Below are 27,239 nucleotides of genomic sequence, written 5' to 3'. Positions count from 1 at the left end.
TAAGTAAATGAAAATAGGAAATAAGAGTTGAAATAATTTTACAAAGACTATGGTTTGTAACTTCTGTCATTTTCAAACAGACCAATCACATATTAATCATGTTGGTTGGTTATTGGCAATATTGCAGTCTCTTTTCTTATTCACTACTGTCAGGGAAATATTCACAAGAGTAATAATTTAACCACAAATTATCATAAGACTCCATAGGGCTCTCCATTGCTTGGGAAATTAAATATTAATGTGTCAATAATCTGAGTCATATTTCTTGTATGACATAATAGACTATTAGTTGTTAGAGGGCAGTGTCCACATCTTATACAACTTTGTAATTTTGGAGCATTTAGGACACTGTGCATACATTGTAAAAAGGTACAGTCTTGAATTAGTATTCTGACTCTACCACTTATTGGTTTCCTGACTTGAGATTAATTTCTTAAGTCTGTGGATACAAATCTCAATTTATAGGGTGTTTGTATCAATTATATAAAAAGAAGTAATATTAAAATTCTGGCAAGATATTATTTATATTTTAATATTAATATTAATATATTATTATTTAACATGTTGTTAAAAATGATTTCCTTTCTGTCTCTAGAAGTTAAAGTCAATGTATACTTAGGAAATGAATAAAGAAATTAGTATTTTGGAAAACTTAGATCCCAAAGATGTGTATACTTTCTTTAATAGGCATTAGGGACACCTCAGAAGGCAAGTATTGCCCTCATTATAGAATATAGACAGAAAAGCCCAATGAAATTTTTAGTGATTTACTTTCATTTGGTGTTGAAAATGAATAAGTGATGGAGATAGGAATACTAGGAAGATTTGACTTGTCAACAAAGCACATTTCACAGTATAGGGAGTAAAAGGATCTAGGTGGTAAGGTTTTGTGTTTGTTCTTTTTTTGTTGTTGTTATTGTTTTCTTTTGTTTATTTGTTTGTTTTGTTTTCCCTCCCTGTGCTTCTATGTTTTTTAAATGTGGCACTTTAGTCAGTAAACCATGGTTAATATTTTACTATGATATAAAAAATTCCCTGCTACTAATATGTGTGGAATTGGATGAATCACAAACTTCCATGAGGCTTCATTTTTTTTTACTGTTTTAAAAATGAACCATAATCCAAGCATTTCCTATCATTTAGACTTTAAAAAGATCCAATTATATTAGGGTCACATTTGGAAAAATGTAAAATGGTATATAAATTAAAATATTTCTAGTTTTTCCCCACTTAACACTATAAATTCATCTATGGTAGAAATTATGTGTTACTTTAATAATATTCTGATAAATATTATTATCTTGTATTTCACAATGATGTGAGATTTTTAGAAGTTAAGATCTCACCTGAAGTCCTAGAAGTGGTAAGTTTGATATTGTAACAAACCAAATAATATCAGCCTACACATATTGTACTGTTTTTATTATCCAGTGCTACAAAGGAATCAAACACTTTGATTTGGGAGTTAAATAGGACCATTAATCCCTGTAGAGAAGTTAAAGTTGGCCTATGTTATTTTTTATTAGAGCAACAACCTGTTAGGTTCAGAAATTATGTTTGACATTTTACATATATTATCAAATTTAATCCATATAATTCTTAATGCATTGTAGAAATGCAAAAAGTACTAGATTGAGTTTCAGGGAACTTGGCTCACTTTCTAGTTTACTGTGTGGCTATATTACCTAAAATCTGTAGATTTTTATTTCTTCAGTTATAAAAAATTGTTTAAGTTTAATGCTCATTAATGTCTTTCAGCTTTAGTGGGCTATGACTAAAGCTTTTTTTAGAGCTTACCTTGTCTTTTTATAGATCATGAAATGGTTACATTTATAAAATCTCACAAAGTAATATAATATGAAAGTTTCACATTTTATAAATTCCTGATGAATAAATGAGCCTAGAGACTCAAAGACAATTTTTAATTAGAGACAGGGAAAGTGAGACTTGAAAGAAATTTTAACAATAAGCACAAGGTCACACAGCAGAGGCTTGAGCCCAGATGTTGTGAAGTTCAAGATCAGTCTTTTCCTACTATTCTGTTACCTACCTTTATAGGTCTATAGTGGTAATGGTGCTGATAAAGAGAAACCATGAGCAGAGAACAAAAAATGTGCCTTATAATTGGGTGTCGTTAATAGATATTAGCTCTGTGAGGAGGAAGTTAGTTCAGCCTAAGTTAAAGATAGTGGGAAATGATACTTCTGTATGATTTTTTGGAATATGTTACTTCTTTACAATTCTTTTTTGTTTTTAAGACTCCCTTAGAAAATGTTCCAGGTAACCTTTCTCCTATCAAAGATCCTGATAGACTTCTTCAGGATGTTGATATTAATCGCCTGCGTGCCGTTGTCTTTCGGGATGTGGTAAGTTGTATCTGCTTGGTTTTCCTGTAAAAAGTTTTTACAGTCATTTGTGTAAAATAGTATTAACTTTTTAAGAATATGCATATTAAAACTAAATGCCCTAGTACTTGGGTTTATCTCATATTGCTGCTTGTAGAATATCTGAACAATAGCTCTCTCTGAAAGCTTGATATATCATTTTTTTAAAAACTATGTGAGGGTTGGGGATATAGCTCAGTGATAGAGTGCTTGCCTAGCATGAATAGGCCCAGGGTTTGATCCCAAGACCACAAAACACACACACACACACACACACACACACACACACACACAAAACAAAACAACAATTTTATATAATTTTTCTTTCTATTTTAAGGGTAGGGATAGCCTGAACAACTATAGTTCACTTTATCTTGCATCACTTTCATTTAGCATTTAGTATTCCTTCTGTATTTGCAGATATTGAATATTTTGTGTTTCTTATGTTGGATGAGAAGGATTGATAACTTATTAGGTGTTTGTGGCAATTACTTTATTGAGGAGATTATTTTGTAAAGTAGAATATGCATTTTAAAAATTCAGATATCTATGGGAATTTGAATTAGAACAATAGTTTAATAAAGTTTAAAGGAAAACATAATTAAGAACATTCATGGTCAATTACTCAAGGTAATAAAAAGATTAGTGGGTGGGGGAGGAAGAAAAGTAAGGGAATGGTACTGGAAAAAGCTATGTTATATGCATTTATGAATATTTCGAAATGAACCCTACTATTATGTATAACTATAATGCACTAAAAAGAAAAAAAAAGATTGACCTTTTCATAAATTACATAGAAACATATATATAGTGTTTCACAGCAGACCCAATATTGATAAAAATTATTAATATGTTTATCACAAACCACTAACATGGAGCAGATCTTCATTCCCAAAAGGCACTGACAGAGTTAACATTGAATATAGAAAGATTGTAAAGGTGAGATTGTGTTTAAATTGTTTATAAACTTAAATTGATTATTATAATAGATTATCATCATTTCTTTCAGATTCATTAATGTTTTGTAAATAGATTGGAAACCTCAACAGTGGTATTTAGCTTCTTTCCTAAAGAAAATAAATTGTATTAAGTGTTACCAGTGTGTACCTTCCAAACATCATCAAGATAAGACTAATGTTCCTGGAGTTTACATTATTATGTATGAGGCACTGAATTTATATTATCCTAAGCTTTCCAGTTAAGAAATGAGAGAAAGTTAAAATTCAGAAATATTAAGACAATACAGTTGGTATTAGGTAGCATCAGAATCCAAACAGATTGTTTAAAACCATTATTTTTTCATCAATTTTTATCTTATATTTCATAGATTCCAAGATACCTTTGTTGGGTGGGGGAGGAAGTACTGGGGCTTGAACCCATGGCCCTCAACCACTGAGCCACATCCCCAGCCCTATTTTGTGTTTTATTTAGAGACAGGGTCTCACTGAGTTGCTTAATGGCTTTGAACTTAAGATCCTCCTGTCTCAGCTTCTTGAATGCTGAGATCACAGGCAGGAGCCACCACACCTGGCCCAAGAAACCTTTTTTTTTTTTTTTTTTTTTTCACATTTAAATAATCCATGATATATTGGAGTGTTTTATAATTAACAATATTTGAGATCAATTGTAAATATTATGCTAAGAATGCCAATTTATTTTTATTTTTGAAATTTCTATAAACCCATAGTCTTTTTTTTTTTTTTTTTTTTGGTACCAGGGATTGAACCCCGGGGTGCTTAACCATTGTGCCACACCCCAGGCCTTTTTTATATTTTATTTAGGGACAAGGTCTCCCTGAGTTCCTAGGTGCCTTGCTAAGTTACTGAGGCTGGCTTGGAACTCATGATCCTCCTGCCTCAGCCTCCCCAGTCACTGGGATTATAGGCTATGCCACCATGTCCAGCCCATAGTCATTTTTAAGAGCCTTAATTTCTAAAACAAAGGAGATCCAAAATTATTAGGTTTTTAAAGGAATTATATGTGCGTATCTTCATAGATCAAGTAACTAAGTGGTATACTATAATCTTAGGATGGAGAATTTTAGTGTTATTTTTCCCCTTGAGTTTTTTCTCAACTGTTTAATTTTAAAGTATTTAGTTTTTCTACTAAGATTATACATATGCATATACAAACATTTAAATTTTAGAAATAAAGGATTACCACAATTTTTAAGGAATTCTGAGTTTTGTTGGCACTGAAAGTACACACTAGCTATATGACAGAAGGAAAACTTGAGAAAATGTGAGTATTTTAGTCAGCTTTTTTGCCACTGTGACCAAAACACCTGACAAGAACATTTTTAGAGAAGGAAAATTTTAGTTGTGGCATACGATTTCAGAGGTTTCAGTCTACAGATGGCTGACTGCATTGCTCTGGGCCCAAGGTGAGGCAGAACATCAATGGCAGAAGACTGAAGTATAGGAAAGCAGCTCCCAAAATGACAGTCAGGAAGCAGAGAGAGTGAGTTCCTCAACAGGGATAAGATATATCCGCCAAAGGCATGCCCCTGGTGACCCACTTCCTGCAGTCACCCCTATTAATCCTTATTAATAGATTAGTACACTGATTAAATTAAGGCTCTCATAACTCAGCCATTTCACCTCTGAAGGTTCTAGTGTTATCTCATATAGGAGCTTTTGGATTAAGCCTCATCTCTAAGCCATACAGAGAATAAATCCCTCTTCTTGTTTTTTGTTTGTTTTGGTATGGGGATCGAATCCAGGCATGCTCAACATGCTCAGCAATGTCCCCAGCCCTTTTTCTTTTTTTTTTATTTTGAGACAGGTCTTGCTAAGTTACTTAGGGCCTTGCTAAATTGCTGAGGCTATCTTTGAACTTGCAATCCTTTTGCCTTAGCCTCCTGAACTGCTGGGGAAATAGGCTTTCACCACCACACATGGCATGCTCTCTTGTATTTTTTATGATGAAGATGTTGTGATTTAAACTTACAGGAACTATGTAGATCCAGGTAAAATAGTTATGTGGCAAAATTTTTCTATGAGAAACTATGACTAAATTATGCTAGAAAAAACTATGGATTTTTTAAAACAATTATTTTTAGTGTTCCCCAAAAAACTGAATTTAAAAGTAAATTTATTATGCTTTTTCCTTTCACCACTAGAGCCCAGATTATACTAGGTCTCTTGTATGTATTTAAAATGATACAAGCTAAAGTAAATTTTATCTTTAAAAGTTGAATTAGAAGGCTTCTTATCACCTTAGTTAACACATTAAGTTTTTGAAAGAATTTCAGAACTCATTAATGATATTACTTATTGAAGGACTACCCCCGCCTTTCTCTCTGTACTAGGAATTGAATACACCCTTAGCAATAGCCTTCCATTTCTTTCAGCCACCATCATGCCCAGCTTTTGCAAACCTAAATATCTTCATTAGCATGCATTTGCTTGTATGGATGTTTAATGTACAAAGAATCATAATAATATACATTTAAAAGACATATTTTCACAGAATGCATGATAGAATTCAGCAAGCAAAAATAATGGAATAATACAACATATACTAACTGGGTCAAAGTAAAAAACCTGTACCAAATGCAAATAAGTAAATGTTGTTATCAATTTTTATGAGGTTCTAGAATATGAGAAACTAAAATAAAGTGACAAAAATCAGAATGATGGTGGCAACTGAAGGAATTAACAGAAAAGAGTGATTAACAGAATTTTTAGGTAAATGAAAATGCTGTATTCTTTGAATTTGTTTGGTTATGTAACAGTGGTCCATCTCATGCTGTGAATATAGCCCTTGCTGCTCTGCCACTGAGGCTTATTTTAAGATAGACATGTTTTTTTTTTTTCCTCTTCCCCTCTCCTCCTTCCTAACATGATGGTGGAGAACAGGATTACCTGTTTCCCATCATAGACCACATACACCATAGGAACCCAGTAATTCAGACTTCAGGGATGACACAGAAGATCTAAGAAATGGCTGTATGCTGAATTAACAAGTGAATCACAACCCCCCACAGGGAACACCTGGAATAAATCTCTTCTTTAAAAACCTTCTGTTCTTTCTGATGGGCATAATCCAGCCTTTATGACTGGAGTCCCCTGTGCTTGTCATTTGCTAACAAAGCAATAAACCAAACCCTTTTTCTCAAAACCCTATCCTCATTGAATTGGCATGGGTGACAGTTACATGAATATATATAGTTATCAAAACTCATTAAAGTCTGTATTTAAAATCTCTGCACTTCATTATAAGTTTGATCTCAGTTAAAAATTCTTTTTCAAACTTTTTATTCTAAGACTCAAGGAAAAATTGTCAAAACTAGTGGTCATTTTTATTAAAAAAAAAGTTAGAAAATACTGTCATTGAAAACTTGATTCACATAAATGTAAGACATAAAAGTATTTTATAAATTACTAGTATATAATAGTGACATTGAATACATAAAACTTCATCAAAATTAAAAGCTTTTTACCTCTGAAAACTGTCATTAACAAAGTGAAAAGGCAACTTACAGAGTAGGAAAAAATACTATCAAATCTGGTGTCTAAAAAGAGATTTGTTTCTAGAATATGTGAAAAATACTTAGCACTTAATATGAAGAAGAAAAATAACCCAATTAAAACCAGGAAAAATATACAATTAAATATTTCTATACAAAAACTTTATCAGTGACCAAAAGCACTTAAAAAGATGTTCAACATTATTTAGCTATTAAGAAACGCAAACCTATACACCAATGATAACTCGGCTGAAAGAGAAATTAGGAAAACTGTGCCATTCACAATCGCCCCCTCCAACAAAAAAATCAATTTGGGAATCAATCTAACAAAAGAGATAGATGAAAAACCTCTACAGTGAAAACTATAGAACACTATTATGGTTTGGATGTGAGCCATCTCCCAAAAGTTTACAAGTGAAACAGTGCAAGAAGGTTCAGAAAATAAATGATTGGGTTATCAAACAGCGCCCTAACCCAATCAGTGTATTAATCACCTTGATGGGATTAATTGAGTGGTAACTGAAGGCAGTTGGGGTGTGGCTGGAGGGGGTGGGACTTAGGGTTGTGACTTTGGGGTATATATTTTTACTTGGCAAGTGGAGACCTATCTCTCTCTCTGCTCTCTGATTATCATGTGAGCCGCTTCTCTCTGCCACACTCTTATGCCATGATGTTCAGCCTCACCTTGAGCCCCAAGGAATGGAGTCTGTTGTCTATGAATTGAGATCTCTGAAATAAACTTTCTTCCTGTACTGTTGTGCTGATCCAGACTTTTAGTTGCAGTTGCAAAAAGCTGACTTAAAACAAACACTAAGGAAAGAAATTGAAGAAGACTTTAGAAGAGGAAAAGATCTTTCATGTTCATAGGTAGGAAGAATTAATATTGCCAAAGTAGCCATACTACCAAAAGTGCTATACAGATTTAATGCAATTTCCATCAAAATTCCAATGACATTCTTCACAGAAATAGAAATAGAAAAAGCAGTCATGAAATTCATTTGAAAAAATAAGAGGCCCGTAATAGCCAAAACAATCCTTAGTGAGAAAAATGAAACAGTGACAAAAGTAGCATGGTGTTGGCACCAAAACAGGTATGAAGGCCAATGGAATAGAAGACACAGAGACAAACCCACATAAATACAGTTATCTCTTATTAGACAAAGGTGCTAAAAACATACATTGAAAAAAAGTTAGCTTCTTCAAACAAATGGTTCTGGTAAAACTGGAAATCCCAATGTAGTAGAATGAAATTTAACTGTCTCTCACCCTGTACAAAACTCAGTTCAAAGTGGATCAAAGACCTAGGTATTAGACCAGAAACGTGTACCTGCTAGAAAAAAAATGTAGGCTCAATGTTGGCGTAGAACCAACTTCCTTAATAAGACTCCTAAAGTGAAAGAAATAAAATTTAAAAATCAGTATAGTATCAAACTAAAATGCTGTGCTTTACAGCAAAGGAAACAATCAAGAATGTGAAGAGAGAGCCTACAGACTGGGAGAAAATCTTTGCCACCTGTACCCCAGATAAAGTATTACTTTCTAGAATGTTCAAAAAACTCAAAAAGCTTAACATAAAAAAGACAAATAATCCAGTTAATAAATGGGCAAAGTAACTAAGCAGACACATATCTGAAGAAGAAATATGAATGGTCAACAAAAATATGAACAAATGTTAAATTGTGTAGCAATTACAGAAATGCAAATTAAAACATACTGAGATTCCATCTCACTCCAGTCAAAATGGCAGTTATAAAGAATACAAGCAACAATAAATGTTGGTGAGGATGTAGGGGGAAAAGGTACTCTCATACATTGCTGGTGGGACTGAAAATTGAGGCAAACACTCTGGAAAGTAGTATGGAGATTCCTGAGAAAACCTGGAATGTACCACTTTTGGACTCAGTTATCCCACTCCTCAGTCTATATCCAAAAGACTTAAAAACAGCATTCTACAGTTATGCAGCCGCATCTATGTATATAGCAGCTCAAATCACAATAGCCAAGCTATGGAAACAATCTACGTGTCCTTCAGTGGATGAATGGATAAAGGTGTATTACTCAGTCATAAAGAAGAATGACTTTATGACATTTGCTGTAAATGAATGGATCTGGAGACTATCATGCAAAGTGAAATAAGCTAATCTAAAGAAACGAAGGTGGACACTAACCCACAACAAGTGGGGGGAGGCAGAGGTAGAAGTTCATTAGATTAGACAAAGTAGAATGAAAGGAAATGAGGGAGGATGGGGACAGGAAAGGCAGTAGAATAAATCTGACATAACATTCCTGTGTACATATATGAATATACCACAGCGAATCTCAACATAGTGTACATCCACAAGACTGGGATCCTAATTTGAATATGATACATTCCATGTTTGTAGGAATATATCAAAATGGATTCTGTTATGTAGAACTAAAAAGAAGAAACAAAAAATTTTAAAAAGATAATTTTATGCATCACAGAACAATGTATTTTCTTTTAATAAAAAAAAGTCAAGCCAAAGCCACAGTGAAATACACATTCCAGAATCATAACAGGCAGAAAATAATAAGTGATAGCAATGATATGCGGAAATTAGAACTCTCAAACATTGCCAGCAGGAACATAAATAGGGCTTCCACTTGAGAAAACAGTTTGACAGTTCCTCAGCAGGTCATATGTATAATCATCATATGACCTAACATTTTCATTCTTAGGAAAACATCCAAGAGAAATGAAACATGCCTTTGCACAAAAACTTGCACATCATGTTCCTGGTAGACTTTTTCAGAATAGCCCACATCTAGAAATAAATCATATGCCCTCCAACTGGTATATGAATAAGTATTATAAGACACTAAAAGGCCATAAAACTTGAATGTAACAAGAAAGAAAACTGTGAAAAAGGTATGTTACAAAATTTTGGGGGGACAGGTTCTCACTAAGTTGTCCAGATGCAAAGTTGCAGAGGAGGCCCTCAAACTTAAAATTCTCCTATCTCAGCTTCCAGAGTCACTGGGATTACAGGCATGGGCCACCCTGACCCATCAAGAGAGACCTATTTGTTCGTAAAATACCTAAGCAAGTGAGCTCATTTCTATAAAAATTTAGTCATTTTTCAAATGTTTAGCTTCTGTGTTTATCAGGCTTTATTTTCAACAATGAAGTGTGAATAAGTAGTACAATTGACTTAAAGACCTGAATTTAAAAAGATAAAGAAATGTTCTTAATGCCAGGAGACAGAATTTTAGCTTGACTGTTACCATAGTGCACACTTTCTTTTATTTACAACTCTACAACTTTACTATTGAAAATGCATTCATTCATTCATTCCACACATACTGTTGAATGCCTTCTACTGCCTAGTGCTGAGTTTCCTGTTATGAAAGTAGAGCTTGTTCAAAATAAGGTCTATCATAGCTTGAGCTATGTGTGAATTCATTCTTGATGATATCTTTTATTAGTCTGATTTGTATTTCGTTTCCTTTTGTAGTAACTACAAAGTGTTTGATTAAGTATTTGATTTAGTTCCTTCTGTTTATGCCATCAACATTATAATGCAAGAAATACAGATTTTAAACACTTCTTAAGAAACTTTCTCTAGAAAAGTTATTTATCAGCTAGTGAGAAAAATAGTATATAAGTAATGTATAAAATCCTAAATCATACTATTTCAGAGCACATTTTATCAATTTTAGTCATTTTCTTCATTAGTTGTGTTAATTGTGTCATGACCTCAAACCATTAGTAAATATTTCTTGTTTGCTTTCTTTTCTGATAAGTGCATGCAAATTCTGAATCCTGTTTGCTTGTGCTTAAATAAATACTAAATCTAAAATGCTCATTAATGAAGTTATTAGAATTGAATGCATGCTTTTCTTATTTCTGTTTTTTTAAATCCTGTTATCTGTGGACCATGGTTTCTACCTAAAAATTTGATTTTAGAAGAATCACTTTTACTTGACTTATAGAGAAGATTTTATATAAGCCATTTGCATTTGATTCTTTAGATACAAGTGTTATTGAAAGTGTTATTACAGGGAGCTGGGGTTGTGGCTCAGTGGTAGAGCGCTTGCTTAGCATGCATGAGGCACTGGGTTTGATTCCCGGCACCACAAAATAAATAAATAAATAATAAAGTTCTAAAAAAAAATGGTTTCGAGGTCATATAAATTACCCTTCTAACCATAATTTCCCAAAAGATGGTTATGTAGGCTTTTTAAATAGAGCTCTCAAGGTTACATGCAGTTTCTTATATTTTGAAAAGAAACCCATTATATAGTTATATTTCCTCCCGGACTGTAGTCTGCTTTTTAAAACTATTATCTCCTTTACTGGCATGGCCCATTTGTATCACACTCTTTGTCACTTCGCTGTTCTCCTCTGGAAAAAGTCCATATTACCATTGAGGTTTTGAAATGAGGAGCCTCGAATATTGGTATTGTTTTAGATGTCATTTTTCCTGTGCAGAAGAATTAGATTATTACTTTTTATCTTTTATTGCAATCAAAGATTGAATTTGAATTTTTTAAAGCTACCATGTCACCCTTCAAATTCGTATCAAACTTGTATAAAATTCATCTTTTAGGCTCTTTTATTGTTTATATTTCCCTCATTTCATAGTCCATATATTTTCTTGCTCAGGTCCTACTGTATTAAAATTTTATACGTATTTGAACTATAATTTTATCTTGTTAATTTAATTCAGTTATAATAGTTAAGCTCTTAAATGTTTAAAATCTAGAACATTAAATTATTCCCTTCAAATTTGTGCCACCTGCATATTTTATGAACACATATACTATATACCAAATTGTGTATATTACATAGCATAAGTAAAAATGGTAAAGAGATCAAAGGATAAAATTTTGTGTCCTGTTTAACAAAATTTCAACATTTTAGTTTTTTAAAATTATTTTTAACCTATAACTCAGGTAATACATTTTTGAAGTTTCATATATATGTTTACTTGATAAAAAATAACAATATATACTTAGCAGATTTTAATATAAGTTAAATATCATTTTGTCTCCATAAAGAAAGCAAAACATTAGTAGTTGCTTATATTTTAAGAACATAACACTTTAAAAATTTTGAGTGTCCAACTGCCTTTTCATTCTACACAGGATGACAGCAAGCAGGCACAGTTCTTAGCTCTGGCTGTTGTTTACTTCATTTCGGTTCTGATGGTTTCTAAGTATCGTGACATATTAGAACCCCAGAGAGAGACTGCAAGACCTGGAAGCCAACCAGGTAGAAACATCAGACAAGAAATAAATTCACCAACAAGTACAGGTATTTTATTTTTGTTTATTTTTCACCACCATTTATTTCCCTTTCTTTTTTTTTTCATTTTTACATTCATATTTGAACTGGACTTTCTCATAATTATCTTAAATAATTATTATTTTTGAAATATTTTTTTTATTAATTTATTTTCATATGGTGCTGAGGATCAAACCCAGTGCCTCACACATGTGAGGTAAATGCTCTACCACTGAGCTATAGCCCCAGCCCCTATCTCAAATAGTTATAAATAATTGGTATGTGAATGCCAAATCAATAGTTTAATTCTATAAAATGTGTGAATGATATTTTTATAATTATATATATATATATATATACAGCTTTGGTTCTACTGTTTCCTATTTATTAATAATAAAAATCAATTAGCCATACCACTATTTAATATGCATGTGACTCATACTTTTTAAAACATTTCTTCTTTTATTTTTAGAACAAGAAAATTAAGAGGTCTTTATAGAGTTGTTCAAGACTAAGAATAAACCAAAATATAAATTTTTATGCCAAGCTGGAAAATTAATTTTCTTCCTTCCCTTCTTTTCTTCTTTGTCTATCTTGCTTTCTTCTGCTGTTTACAGTTATTTTACTGTCTAAATAGCCTGTCAGTTATTCATGATATATCAGACACACATTTTAAATTTGTACAAGCTGTACAAAATTTGTACAAAGTGGCCTCAACTAAAATCAAAATCTAGTGGAGAGAGAACATCATAGACAGTAAAGACCATCTTGGGTCATGTTGTCTTGCTCATTTGCAAAACACACTCATTTTGCTGAAGTTCTTACATTATTAGCTTTGTCTACTCTGCTTGAAAACAATAACCACATTTTCTGGCAGCTTACATTTTAGTACCATGAGGTGCTTTCAGTGATTTGTATTTCCCACTAGGTGTTTACATCAAGCTTTTTTCTCTTTATTTTTTAGTGTAACCTTGATTACTCAGTGGTTATTTCATGTGTCATGGGGTTAATTTTTAGTTGAAATTGCCTTTCCTTAATTATTACAAGTGATCTATAAATTAAAAGGATATTTTTTAAAAAGTGAGTAGAAATTAGTGGTAAAATCTCTGCATCTTGTTTTCCATAAGCATATCAGATCTTATTTATCTTTCATTGCTAATGTATAGATAAGGATTATATTTTAGTTATAATATTTTGCTTTTATATGTCATGTTTACTTTTAACATAGAAACTTGAGGTTATTTCATTATAATGTAGTTTCACTTTTAATTTTATTCTACCAATTGAACATCATCCTCCCATTCTAGTTTATGTCCTTTCACAATTTCAGACACTAAGACTTTATTATCTTATTTTTACTTTTTTCTTCATTTTAATGTGTTCATATCTATCATGTCTGTATAAAATAATTTGATAGTATACTGAACCTTCTGGTTCTGATTTTCTTGTGTATTTGTATGTCTCTATGTGTGGTACTAAAATTACTCTGAGTATATTGATTATCTTGACCTCTTTCTTCTCTTCAGAGATACATTCTTTGTTGCTAGTACTGTTTACATGTTGTAGTAATATAGGATTATCATGGATCTTCAGTGGACCATGTTCCAGGTTGTTACATGCTGCCTCAAATTTGATTCCATGATTTTCTCCACAGTTGTGGTCATACCATCTATCCCTCATCCAAGTTTGAACCATGGATTCCTTGCCAAGTTAATTCCTGAGCAGAGCTTTGCCCACTCATTTTACAAAGGTAATATTGACCTCACCTCCTGACCTGTTTGGTATTCTTATTTCATGAGTGATTATAAAGTTAATGTTTCTGATGTTATTGTTTATAAATAAGTACACACCTCAGGTTTCACGGATATTTGTATTTATGCCTGGAGGTTGAGAATAAAGTGATATAGTGTTTGTACTTGTATTCCATTACATTTCTTAAAGGATCATCTGCAAATTGAGGATACCTAATTTTATGTATATTAATATACACAATGGTGGAATATACTAGAGATTGTGAAAGAGTCACATCATAGTGTGACTTAAATTAGCCCACAATGCAGGCTACTCTGGATCCACTAGAACAGAGCTTAAAAACAAGACTTGAAACATTACACTGATCTATGCTATTTAAATTCCAGTTAGACCAAAATGCCAATACTCTTTAAAGAAATGCAGACAATACTTCACCAGAAAACATAAATTAAATATTAGCATTCAAGAAAATATTACTAAGCAATGTAAAGAGGTTGAAAAAAGGGGTGCATAAACAGAAGAAAAAAGTCAACAAAGAGGAGCAGATTCAGAAACAACAGAAATAGTAGAATTATCAGAGAAGGACATTAAAATAGCCCTTATACGTATGTTCAGGGTGTTTTTTTCAATTTAAAAGGAAAAGTGAGCACAATGAAGTGAGGACTAGAAGATAGAAAGTAAAAGCACCAAATTGAAGTTTTAAAGATGAAAAATATTAATACCTTTCAAATGATAATTTCTGTGAGTACTATTAACAAGATGTTAGTTGGTGTGGAACAAAAGATCGTAATAGACAGAATTCTGTGATAGTCCCAAGATTTTCCTTTGTATACACTCTACAAAATTCTTGGGATGGTGGATGTGATGGATTTCTCTGTTGTGATTAAGCTGTTATTGGCACAGGTGCTTAAAGGTTTTTTTATGTATAAAAACAAGACATCTGTAATAAGAGATCATTTAACTTCTTCCTTTCCAACTTAGATCCAACTTTTGTTTCTTCTTCTTCTTCTTCTTTTTCTTCTTCTTCTTTTTTTTTTTTGACCTAATTGCTCCAGTTGGGATTTCAGTACTATGTTGAATAGAACCTCTCTTTTTTCAACATTGTATCTCTAGTCCTTGCATTGTGCTTAGATGTAATTATAGTAAAATATTTCTCAAGTAAATGATTAAGTTAGTGGGAATACTAAGCAATTTTTATAAAGATGAGTATTCATGATAGCCTGAAAATATGTTTAGTTAATAACCATGTGAAAATGGAAACAAGGAATTTAACTATAACTAATCCTAAAAGCTATAGAAGCTTTTTGTTAGTTTAATAAGAAGAAAGTTAATATTTACATGGAATTACAAAGAAATAGGTCCTATTATTTTATGATCTGTAGGAAATGAGTAGATGTAATTTATGAAAAGAATTTATAAAGAAATAAGACAAGAAATAAAACAATTAAGATAATGTAGGGGCTGGGGTTGTGGCTCAGTGGTAGAGCGCTCGCCTAGCACTTGGGAGGCACTAGGTTCAATCCTCATCACCACATAAAGATAAATAAATAAAATAAAGGTATTGTGTTTGACTATAACTACAAAAAAAGCTAAAAAAAAGAAAAGATAATGTACTGTTATAAGAATAGACATATGTCATAGGAAGTCAACAAATAGGCTACAGTGTCCCGTATGTTAATATGTAAACATTCCATATATTATCAATGCAAAGGGAAGCATCATTTGGCAAAGGGTTACCAAGTGGCGTAACCATTCGTAAAAATAATTAATATATTGTTATCTCACATATTATGTGACATAAATTCTATGTGTTAAAATTTAAAGGTAAGAATGAAACTGAACGTAATTATAGAAAATTAAAATGAATATTTATGTATTATCATAATATCATTTTAAATCATTAATACCAGGAGCTGAAACTGTGAAGTAAAATGATATGACTAAATAAAAGCTTTATATATCTATATGGCTATATGTAAGGCACTATATGGCTAAATTAATAAAATAGAAAGGCAAATACAAATAGGAAAAATATTATATATTTATATGATAAAAGTTAACAGACTTAATGAGTAAAGAGCTCTTACATATCAAAAGAATATACAATAGTGATGGCAAAAAATCAAATGTATAACAAAAGAAAGACAAGATGCAGTAAAAACAAAGGATAAAATTAAAGTACATTAATATCAAAACAAAAATATGTCATAGTATGCCAAACTGGGCAGGCTACTGAAGGATGATATATCAATTCTTCAAATACATATTTTTAACCACCCAATTTTAATTTATTGTATAATTTGAAATACAATTAAATTTATTAAATTGTTTATTTATATGAACAGTTTTTCAGTATTGCAAATTTTTAATCTCCTGCTTTTAGATTAATTTTTAAGTTATAAATAATCATTCTGTGAATACATAACATTTTTAAGAACTTTAGTACATTCTTATCAATAAAATTTTGAAGAACTCTTATTGAGTACTGAGGTTGAATGTATTATATATTTTCATTATTTAAAGGTAAAAATCATATTACTTTTTCCTAACAATTATTTTGTTTTAATTTTAAATACTTAAAATATTATAAATGTGGGGCTGCACTGGAGCTCAGTGGCAGAGCACTTGCCTAGCATGTGTGAGGCACATGTGGTCCTCAATCCTCAGTACCACATAAAAATAAATAAATAAAATAAAGGTATGCTGTTAATCTACAACTACAAAAAAATTTAAAAACAATTATAAATGTGTTTTCAGTAATATTAAATTTAAAAGAATCTGTTGACTTTTAATTCAGTTAATAATTCCTTCAGTATATATCTTCTCAATAAATTAATGATTTCCTGCTACATGCTAGGTACTAAGGATATATAATAGTAACCAAAATGTTTTTATTTCCACAAAGCTAACAGTATAGCAAGGGAGATACACTTTTATAAGTAACACACTTAAGTATGTATTTGAAAAGTATGTATATCCTAAGTAATACATTTTTAAGTCTGTATAAAATAAGAAATATAATTTAGTTTGGTAGTTGGGAATGCCTCTCATAGAGTTGACATTTATGCTGAGAACCAAAGGATGAATTCAGTTTGGTGAAAAGAATGGGGACAGTGAGTGGAAGCAAACTCCTGAAAACAGCCACAAATTCAGAAACATCACTTGGTGCATTTTGGGAACATATGTTGGTAGAATATAATAAGGGAAAGAGATGCATTCCATGAGTTAGATATAGGTAGGCAAGAATCAAATCATGTAGCTAAATCATGAAGGATCTAGTTTTAAAACATGCAGAGTGTTATATTAGTTTACTTTTGCTTTATCAAAATTATCACAGATTAGGGGCTGGGGATGTGGCTCAAGCAGTAGCGCGCTCGCCTGGCATACATGCGGCCTGGGTTCTATTCTCAGCACCACATACAAACAAAGATGTTGTGTCCGCTGAAAACTAAAAAATAAATACTAAAAAAAAAATTCTAAAAAAAAAGTTATCACAGATTTAATGACAAAAATTATTATTTTTCAGTCCTGTAGGTCAGTACAACATGGGTTTCAGTGGGTTAACATCCAGGCATTAGTAATGGTAACGATATATTTCTTTTTGTAGACTCAGGGAGTATCCATTTTCCTTTCCATGTCCATCTTTTAGAAGCCACCCAGATTCCTTGATTCATTCCTTCCTTCTTCCATGCACATTATTCTGTTGTCACACCTTCCTCTGATCAGGTAGAAAAGGTTTTCTGCTTTTTTAAAAAAATATTGTTTTTAATTATAGATGGACACAATGAATTTACTTTATTAATTTTTCTTTAAATGTTGTGCTGAGGATTGAATCCAGTACCTCACATGTGGGAGGCAAGCACTCTACCACTGAGCTACAACCCTAACCCAGGTTTTCTGCTTTTAAGGACCTGGATAACTCAAGATAATATCCTCTTTTCAAGGTCCTTACATGTCCTTCTTGCCATATGAGGCAAAATATTTTCAGGTTATGGAAAATTGGACTTGGACATTTTGTAATGTGAAAAAAACCTTTTTTTAAGTTTTAGAGTCAGAATTGGAACATTGATCAACTTGATTACATTCCCATGATCTTTAAAATTTATAGTGAGATTTACTTTATGCTATACACTATTCATACTTCATGTTCTTGAATTATCACTATAATTGCCTCTATGATTATATGCCCATTTTATAGATAAAGGAATATGGATGAGGAAAGCTAAATGACTCATTTTATTTCACAAAGCTAATCAATGATAAATAAGTCTTGAGTGAAACTCAGGTAGTCTGAATTTCAAAACATAATTCTTGACCATTATATTGACAAATTGTGGCTTATCTAACTGATACCATTAGAGTTATATTGTATTTGATTTTATTTCTTTGTCTGCAATTCAAGAAAAGTCTGAGACCCATATGTTGGCATTTTATTTTTGGTGTTAATGGTTGCCTCCATTATATTACCGAAATGCATATATATTTCTAAAGGAATTGTGGGTTTTATTCTTTGAAAGAACGAGAACAAAAGCACAAGGTAGAACAAGAGAAAAATAAAATATTTATGTATGAATATTTTGTAAGTTCTTATTGATGATTTATTCAAAATGTGAAAATTGAAAGTGCATTAAAATTTATATAATCTGGAGGTAAGGTTTACAGGAATAAATGAAATAGGGATCACCAAAGTACTGCTTCTCAAAAAAAACGGTCAAAATCAGTTTTTTTCGTTCTCTAGAAAGTAATCAAATTCTTACAACAATTCAAACAGTATTGATTTTAGAAAAACTGGACAACCTTCCCAAGATCAGCAGCCTTCATAGGGATTTAACTCACCCTATTGCTGTTCACTCTACTCAGCTATGTGGTAGCTTGAAAACCAAAGGCAGACAACCATTGTACCTGTGAAAACTAGCAGCTAGCAGACACCATAAAGGAACAGACCTGTTTGGAGTTCTTTGGAAAGTCCTATTCCTATAGCATTGAACTTTTTGAGCTGAGAGAAACTCCCTGAAAAACTTCATTTACTGGGTTTGTTATTATTTGTCCTGATCCAGAGTTTTCTTGGTGGCGAAAACCCTAGCTCCCAGACATTTGCTGAAAAATTATTAGTCATTTTCATAACATTATTACTACCTCAAGTGATAGTGCCATTTGAGGTAAAGAAGAATCTTGCCTCTCAACTTAAATAACTTTGAGAATGAGATATTCATATTCCTGGTACTGTACACAGCCTAAGAAAGACCTAAGGCCTCATTCCCTCACCTTTGCTGACCTTGAGGCCCTGAGCAAACAAGGCTACAATCTAAGGCTGAGTTTTAAACTGTAGGAGCAATTATAAGCATGCTGCCTCCCACCTGGGAACTTCTAGCATGGAGTGGGAGAGATTGGTCTAGTACATTTAAGGCAATGTCTGTCAAATCATTAGCTGATTACCAAAGCAACTGAGTAGAGATCTATGGCCACAGGTGATAGAAAAGTATATTACATAATTAGTTCAAGAAAGCCAATTAATAATAACAGGGAAGGGTCTGATTTCCGGGATTGCCACATTATATTATCTAAAATGTCCATAACAACAAAAAAAATTGTGAACCAAGCATAGAAATAGGAAAGTATAGTCAATACATGGGTGACTGGGGAAGGAAGGTGTAGTTGATGGAAAATACTTCTGAGGTGGCCCAGGTATCGGACAGACACTTTAAACCAACTGTTACAGATATGCCCAAATAATTAAAGGGAACCTTTTCTGAAAAATTGAAAGTATGAAGATGGTCTCTCACCAAATAGAAAATATAAAAAATGAGATAGAAGTTAAGAAAATTAAGAACCAAATAAGAATTCTGTAGTCAAAAGTTAAAGTGAATGAAATGAAAAATTTGCTGGAGGAATTCAGCAGAATAAAGCATCAGCATACTTGAAGATAGGTTACTTATAATTATCCTTGCCTGAGGAAAGAAACAAATAAAAAAAAAAAAGAGTGTAACAAACTTGTGAGATACCGTTAAGTGAACAAACAAACACATACTGGAAGTACTTGAGGAAAGGAAACAGAAGGATAAGGACAGAAAGACTATTTCAAAGATTTGACCTCAAAAATCTCCCAATTTGATGGAAAATTATTTATATGTATATCCAGAGAATTTAGAATACTTTAAAAGTGGTAAACTGAAAATAAACTCACACCTACATACAGTATAGTCAAAACATGAATCAGAAGACATTTTTGTTGTTGTTTCTTAAAACAGTAATTGAGAAGATATAATTATCTATTTTAAGTTTATATTTCAGTAATAACATTGAATTCCTAAAGTTGTATATTTTCATACTTTTAATAAAGGAAGCAAGCAAACCTTTATATAAATATCACAACTAATTTCTCAATGCACTGCAGTCTTTTTGTGTGTATAGAAAATGAACTTTAATAATAATTTAAAATCTTTCAATGTACTTATTTCTTATTTTTTTCTTTGGAGTCAAAGTTAAATTTTATATAAATTAATTTTGCATTTAAGGATTTAATGTAAATAAAATGTAAATGTAATTATATACATGCACTTTTTATTTTATTTTAAATTCATGTGATTTAATTTTAATATTACCACTTGAGCAAATACTTAATATAATTTTTAATGTTGTGCTAACAAGCAGCTGTATGCTTCTTTTCATGTTATTCCTCATTTAGAGAGTTTAGAAAATAGCAAATTTAGTACTTTAATATGTAAAACATATTAAAACACTTTATAAATCACTGTAGAACAGAAAGTTTGGATGAAAGAATGTGATAAATGAGGTCAGCATGTAAACATCATAGCAGTTGCTGAACTTAACCCCATATTTTTTTTACAAAATGTATTAGATGAATTCATTAGAATCAAAGAAATACAATAAGAAAAAGAGGCATCTGGCATCCAACTGCTTGTTTCTGACAAGGTTAAGATCACAAAGGCTGGTAATGTTTCTATTTGTGTACCGATGTGGCCTATTGCTACAAAAATCAATGAGAATTATTGAAAACTTACAAGCCCGCTGTCATTAATATGACCTGCACAGGTTTATTTTTTCTTTCTCTGTTGCCCATGCCAAATTTTCTATGAAAGTCACTTGTTTAGTGTACTTTAGTGTCACAGGGATTAATTCTGGAAAAGTAAGTTATCTAAGCTGTGCTGAAGTTTATGGGTATCAGGTGAGAGCATGCACTGTAAATGCTGTTATTGCATGATGAGAAATTAAGGTAGGTTTCTTGACTGTTTATCTTTTTGTTTGTAGTTGCTATTATAACAAAACTTTTATTTTTATTTCTATGGAACACATTCACAAGGTGTGCTTTATAAAACATTTATTTGATACAATCATTGAAATATAAAATTACTTCTTACTTTTTAAAATTATTCAGTTTTAGTAAAAATAAAATTAAGATTTTCTTGGTACTGTATAAATATTCAGATGAAGTATTTGAAAATATTCTAATATTAAATATTAACCCATTAAGTTCCAAGTTTTTAATTTTGTGAATATTTCAGCAAAATTAATGTGGGTGTAAAGTTACCATAAAGGGTATATTTGTTGTTCAAGGTTAAAGTTTTTATCGGTGTTCTCTATGTAGGATGATGGTAAATTTAATAAACTTTCAATCGTGTTTATAATTGAGATATCATGTTTATATTGCAGTTTCAAATATCTCATTAGTACGTTATAGATGTTAATGCTTTTGACAGTCAATTAATTTAGAGATAAGCAAAAATTTGTGTAGTGGGTGGCCAAAACTTTGGATTTGATAGCTTGTGGACACCAACTCAAAAGATTCTATTTACTTAAAGATTTTACTAGTGAAATATTCATATTTCATTCTAATGCAACTTGAAAAGTTTTTGTGTAACTCTTAATATAAAACACAACTTAAATAAAAATATTTAGACATCATGTTAATGTAAAGCCAAAGCTCTATAAACCAAATCTACAAATCAGCTAAATTCAGACTAAGAGCTAGACAAGACTATATATGCTATACCTTTTAATAATTAAGCACTATAAGAAAGGTTAGCCTATGCTAGAACCATGATACTGTATTTTTTCTTTTAAAGTTGTTATATCTCTCACTTCCATTCTCTGTCCTTGTGTCATTGAAAAGGTCACCATTGATGTGCAGCTCTTTCTTGACGTTTTTCCACAAATTTTTTTTTTTAAAACAAGTGCATTATATGTGTGTAAAGGTGTATCAAAATTAATTCAGGTAATTCTAGTAGTGGAACAGAACACCTCAGACATCTATATTCTCAGGTTATTTCATCAACTTCCAAAGTTTCTATTTTTACCTTAGTTTGAGTCTAAAATGTATGATTATTTTTCTCTCGGCTTACTGATAATATATATCAGTTTCTACAGACTTCACTGATACAAATATAATTTATTTTTTCTCCTGAACATTCCTCCTATTTATCCTCTTTTCTCAGTGGCATATTCTTTTGAGTTATATTTATTATTTTTACCTCTTACCTGTTTTCTTCTGTAGTACTTTTCCAACTGTTGTTGAAATTGCCTTTAACACTTTATTGCAGTGATTTTAATTTTTAATCTTGGAAACAATAAAGAGTACATCTACTCTGTTCTTCACATTGATCATTCAGTATTTGAATATTATTACTGTATTTCCCACATTAACCTTTTTTTATTTCCATTGATCAAATTAACAAGCAAACCAAACTAAAACCTGTTTAATAAATATAAGAAAAGCTGCAACATAGCATTTTATTATGAGAGATGTATTTTTTTAATCAATTGAAATGAGTATTGGGCATTTGGTAGATTAAATAAAATGAAGAGTTTGTTTTATTATATATCAAACTATCTATATCACTCAGATCAATAGAACAGGATAATAGAACGGGAGAATAAAATTCTTCTAGCTTTTGAAACTTGGCAAATTTATTCTGAAATTCATCTGGAAAAAGTAATAAATTTACATGTTCAGTAAATTTGAATGTTATGCTATTAATATGCATTCAAGAGATTAACAAAATTGTCTTAAGTGACAGGGCCAAAGATTTGGGAGTGTTACTAGGAAATCCCAGCACATTATTTTCAGTCCCTTAATATGTGGGTACAAAACCTTCAACATGTTTTTATGCCTCCCAACAATGAAGAGATCTTATAAATTAGTCTGCCTTTCTTATTTAACAAAGGATATACTTAAATACTAGGAAATACAAATAGTTAACATATAATGATTATCTACATTATATAGGAAATGCAAATAATTTATATATTTTCTCTTAGCAATATCCTTATTTTGTTTTTCAAAATGACTGCGTTAAACACTGTTACATTTACATATATTCATATTTTTTATATTGTTGATGTATTAATTAATTTATTTGTGTGTGGTGTTGAGAATCCAACCCAAACCCTCACATATGCTAGGCAAGTGCTCTACCACGAGAGCCTAGATTATATGATTTTTTCTTTAAAGAGAGAGAGAGAGGAAGAGAGAGAGAGAATTTTTTAATATTTATTTATTTTTTTAAGTTTTTGACAGACACAACATCGTTGTTGATATGTGGTGCTGAGGATCGAACCCAGCGCCGCGCGCATGCCAGGCGAGCATGCTACCACTTGAGCCACATCCCCAGCCCCAGATTATATAATTTTTAAGGTAGATTTTGCTAACATTTTGTTATGTGAAGAACTTCACCATATTAACTTTTATATAATTAGATTTGATAGGAATTTGACCCTTTTTTAACTTTATTTGTTTGTTCGTTCTTGTGTGTGAGGTGCTGAGGATCAAGCCCAGTGCCTCCATTGTGGTAGGCAAGCTCTCTACCACTGAGCTATAGCCCCAGTCCCAGCCCTAGAATTTGACATTTTTGATATATTTTTCATCGATTTTAATTAGGAACATGTGCATTTCATATCGATATAGACATATACATATGTTTCCTATTTTTTTTTTTTTGCAAATTGAAGTTTATATTTATTCACAAAGAAGATGATCATAAAGGCACATACAGACTACATTCTTGAGCATTTATTCTATAATTAATTTAGTTTTGAACTAATTCACATTTTACAAATTTTTAAGAATTTTATGTATTATATGTAATTTTAAAATAATATGTTTAACTAGTTTAAGTATTTTAGACATTTTGTTATTGGTTATTGAAGTACCAAAGCAGGTATAAAATTACTTCATATTTTTAAAAGTTACAGGAAAGGTAGCAGAATACAACAGTTACTAATAGGGCATTATGTAAAAATGTGGATGTGTAACCGATGTGATTCTGCAATCTGTATTTGGGGTAAAAATGGGAGTTCATAATCCACTTGAATCTAATATATGAAATATGATATGTCAAGAGCTTTGTAATATTTTGAACAACCAATAAAAAATAAAAAAAAGTTATATATAATTGATACCTGACAATGAAAATTAAAGGGGAAATTCATATAATAATTATTAATGAGGTGCTTCTGTAAATTATAAGAACAGTTTCCTGATACTGTTAAAGGCATTAGTTTTAAAATTGCAGATGATTTTTTAAAGAAACAGGATCGTTTTGATGTTTGCTGAGCAAAAAAAAAAAAGTGTATATGGATGATGTCTTGTAACAGAGTTGTGTTATTATGCACAATCATGATTGTGCAAATTTTTTGTTTCTCACATTTTATTTTTTTATTCCACTGCAAGAACATTTTATTAATAACACAAAGTTTTTATTAATAAAACTTATAAAATTAAATTCTTTCATTACAGAAACACCTGCTGCATTTCCAGACACTATAAAGGAAAAAGAAACACCAACGCCTGGTGAAGATATTCAGCTAGAAAGTTCAATTCCTCATACAGATTCAGGAATTGGAGAGGAGCAAGTGACTAGCATCCTGAATGGGGCGGAATTAGAGACTACTACAGGCCCAGATGCCATGAGTGAACTCTTATCCACTTTGTCATCAGAGGTGAAGAAATCACAAGAGAGCTTAACTGAAAATCCCAATGAAATGTTGAAGCCTGCACCATCCATATCTAGCATTAGTCAGACCAAAGGGATCAATGTCAAGGAAATTTTGAAAAGTCTTGTGGCTGCCCCTGTTGAAATTGCAGAATGTGGCCCTGAACCTATCCCCTACCCAGACCCAGCATTAAAGAGAGAAGCGCAAACAATTCTTCCTATGCAGTTTCATTCCTTTGACAGGTAGGTATTGAATTTCTTTTTCACAGTGCTCTATTTGTAGAAGGAAAATTAGACTCTATTAATTGAGTTTTATGTAGAAGGGCCTCAAAAACTGTATTAATGTAGATTCCCATTACAAAAAATATCAAAGAGATAGACCAAGCTGATGCATCTCATAGGACATTTTAATGGATTCAGAAAAAGATTTTCAAAATGATGTGGTAAATATTACATTGAATCTGAAATAGAAAACTCCAGATTTTGGTTACAATCCATCATCAAGGGACCTTGGCACAATGGAGAAGTCATTTTTCTCTTTGGACTTGTTTTATGTATAAAGTAGGACAGAGAATAGGCAAAATATCTCTAAGACCTAGTATGTAAATCTAAATGACATTAATTTCCATTATAATATTATAACATTCTATAATAATTCTTGGATATTAATAGCTTGCTCTAAGTATAAAATTCAAATTCAAATTTTAATTGGAATTATGTTAAAAAAGTAAAAATCATTTGAAATAATCTTCCGTTTAAGATTTTTAGTATCAGCAAAAAAGCCATATCTTGTGGCATATATTTGACAAATAAATATTCTTGAAAGGCATTTTGGCATTTAAATATCTAAACCATTTATAGTGTGACCCATATATCTGTGTTTAAATATTTAATCACTAAAAGAATTTGTTAGAAATAATGAGTTCTTTTTTCTGTTGCACTATTTATGCAATAAAAAGATAGTTCAAGTCTGGTTCTGTGGTGCATGTCTGTTATCCCAGTGGCTTGGGGGGCTGAGGCAAGAGAATCACAAGTTCCAGGCCAGTCTCAGAAACTTAGCAAGGTCCTAAGCAACTTAGTGAGACATTATCTTAAAATTTAAAAACAAGGGGTAGGGGTGCTGGGCTATAGCTCAGTGGTAAAATGCCAGTGTTCAATCCCCCATTCTAGAAACAAAAGCGAGTTTAAAGCAGTGTAATAAATATTTTGGAACTAAAGAATCTGCACATATACTATATCTAACTATTTAAAAATGTGTACCATCAAGAAAATATTTTAGGTAGTCAACTATTACTACCAGTAGTATTTAAATTTGGCCACTGGGATTCATATATGTTGCAAATTATGTTTATATATCAATGTATAAACTTAAGAATGTGTTGGTTTACTATCTGAATTATATCATTATTGATGTTTGAAATGCTTTTTATACCAAAATTTATACCAAAATTCATGTGTTTTTGTGGTGATTGCCATGCAGGTGTTTTTATTTTTAGAGAGACAAGATTGAGTGAAGAAATCAAATGTTTCTTAGGATATCAAACTAGAATGTCAAATATATAGTCAAATAAAACATGTAGGGCTGGGCTAGAGCGCTTGCCTAGCATGTGTGAGGCACTGGGTTCGATCCTCAGCACCACATAAAAATATAAAATACAGGTCCATCAACAACTAAAAACTAACAAACAAACAAATAAAACATGTATTCAATATTTTTTCTCTTCAGTAGCCAAAATTCTTTTTTCTAATGAGAAACAGTTTTTATATTAGGGGGGTTTAGGTGTAGCAATAAAACCATTAAGATAGGTTGAGTTATCCTTTTCATATACAAATGTGATTTAAACTCTGCCTGTGAACTCTTTAACATCTATCTCTTGAAACTTTTTTTTGTAAATCTATATGACATTAATTTCCATCTTGGTTATAAATATGAATAAAATAACTTTATTTTCAATGAACTTACAGGAAATAGAATGTTTGCAAATAATTGTCATTGACAAGACAAAATGTGTTCTGTCAAAGTTTTTAAAATGTGAAAAATGGTGAGACTATAAAATATCAGCAAATAGTTCCTCTTATTTTTATTTTTTTGTGTTAATATTATATTCATATGTTCATTCATATAGTGAATGTTCCTTAGTCCATTTCACATTGATGTCCCCTATTTCACATATGTGGTTTATGTTTCTAGGATCTATTTGTGTGTCTTGTTTCTGAGTTTGTTTAAGTATATGTCTTTAAGTGTATGTAGTTGTGAATATCTATAAGTCTATATCTAGAAATAAAAGTTTCAATAATTTAATACAGGGTTATTAATTTTTGTGTCCCGTCTTAAATTATATACTTAAAATTTTGTTAAAATGCAAACTGATAAATACAAAGAATTATTGTGATTTATATAAGAGAATTCAGTGGAATAAAGGCTAAGTAAAATA

At 31.4% G+C, this 27,239-nt stretch overlaps 1 protein-coding gene across 4 annotated transcripts in view; it reads left to right on the top strand.

Annotated features, from left to right (window-relative positions):
• Nbea (neurobeachin) overlaps window positions 1-27,239 on the top strand; it is a 622,915-nt gene that overhangs the window by 211,257 nt on the left and 384,419 nt on the right. For 3 of the 4 annotated variants that reach the window (XM_076872612.1, XM_076872614.1, XM_076872613.1), the window contains 4 exons: window positions 2,259-2,366; window positions 11,965-12,133; window positions 13,758-13,853; window positions 24,609-25,047. In XM_076872612.1, coding sequence (XP_076728727.1) covers window positions 2,259-2,366; window positions 11,965-12,133; window positions 13,758-13,853; window positions 24,609-25,047 — 812 coding nt within the window. The remainder of the gene's footprint in view (window positions 1-2,258; window positions 2,367-11,964; window positions 12,134-13,757; window positions 13,854-24,608; window positions 25,048-27,239) is intronic. The other variant, XM_076872611.1, reaches the window with a different exon arrangement.

The sequence above is a fragment of the Callospermophilus lateralis genome, chromosome 12 (assembly GCF_048772815.1).
Source record: "Callospermophilus lateralis isolate mCalLat2 chromosome 12, mCalLat2.hap1, whole genome shotgun sequence".
Lineage (NCBI taxonomy): Eukaryota > Metazoa > Chordata > Mammalia > Rodentia > Sciuridae > Callospermophilus > Callospermophilus lateralis.
This window is presented reverse-complemented; position numbering and strand designations above follow the sequence as displayed.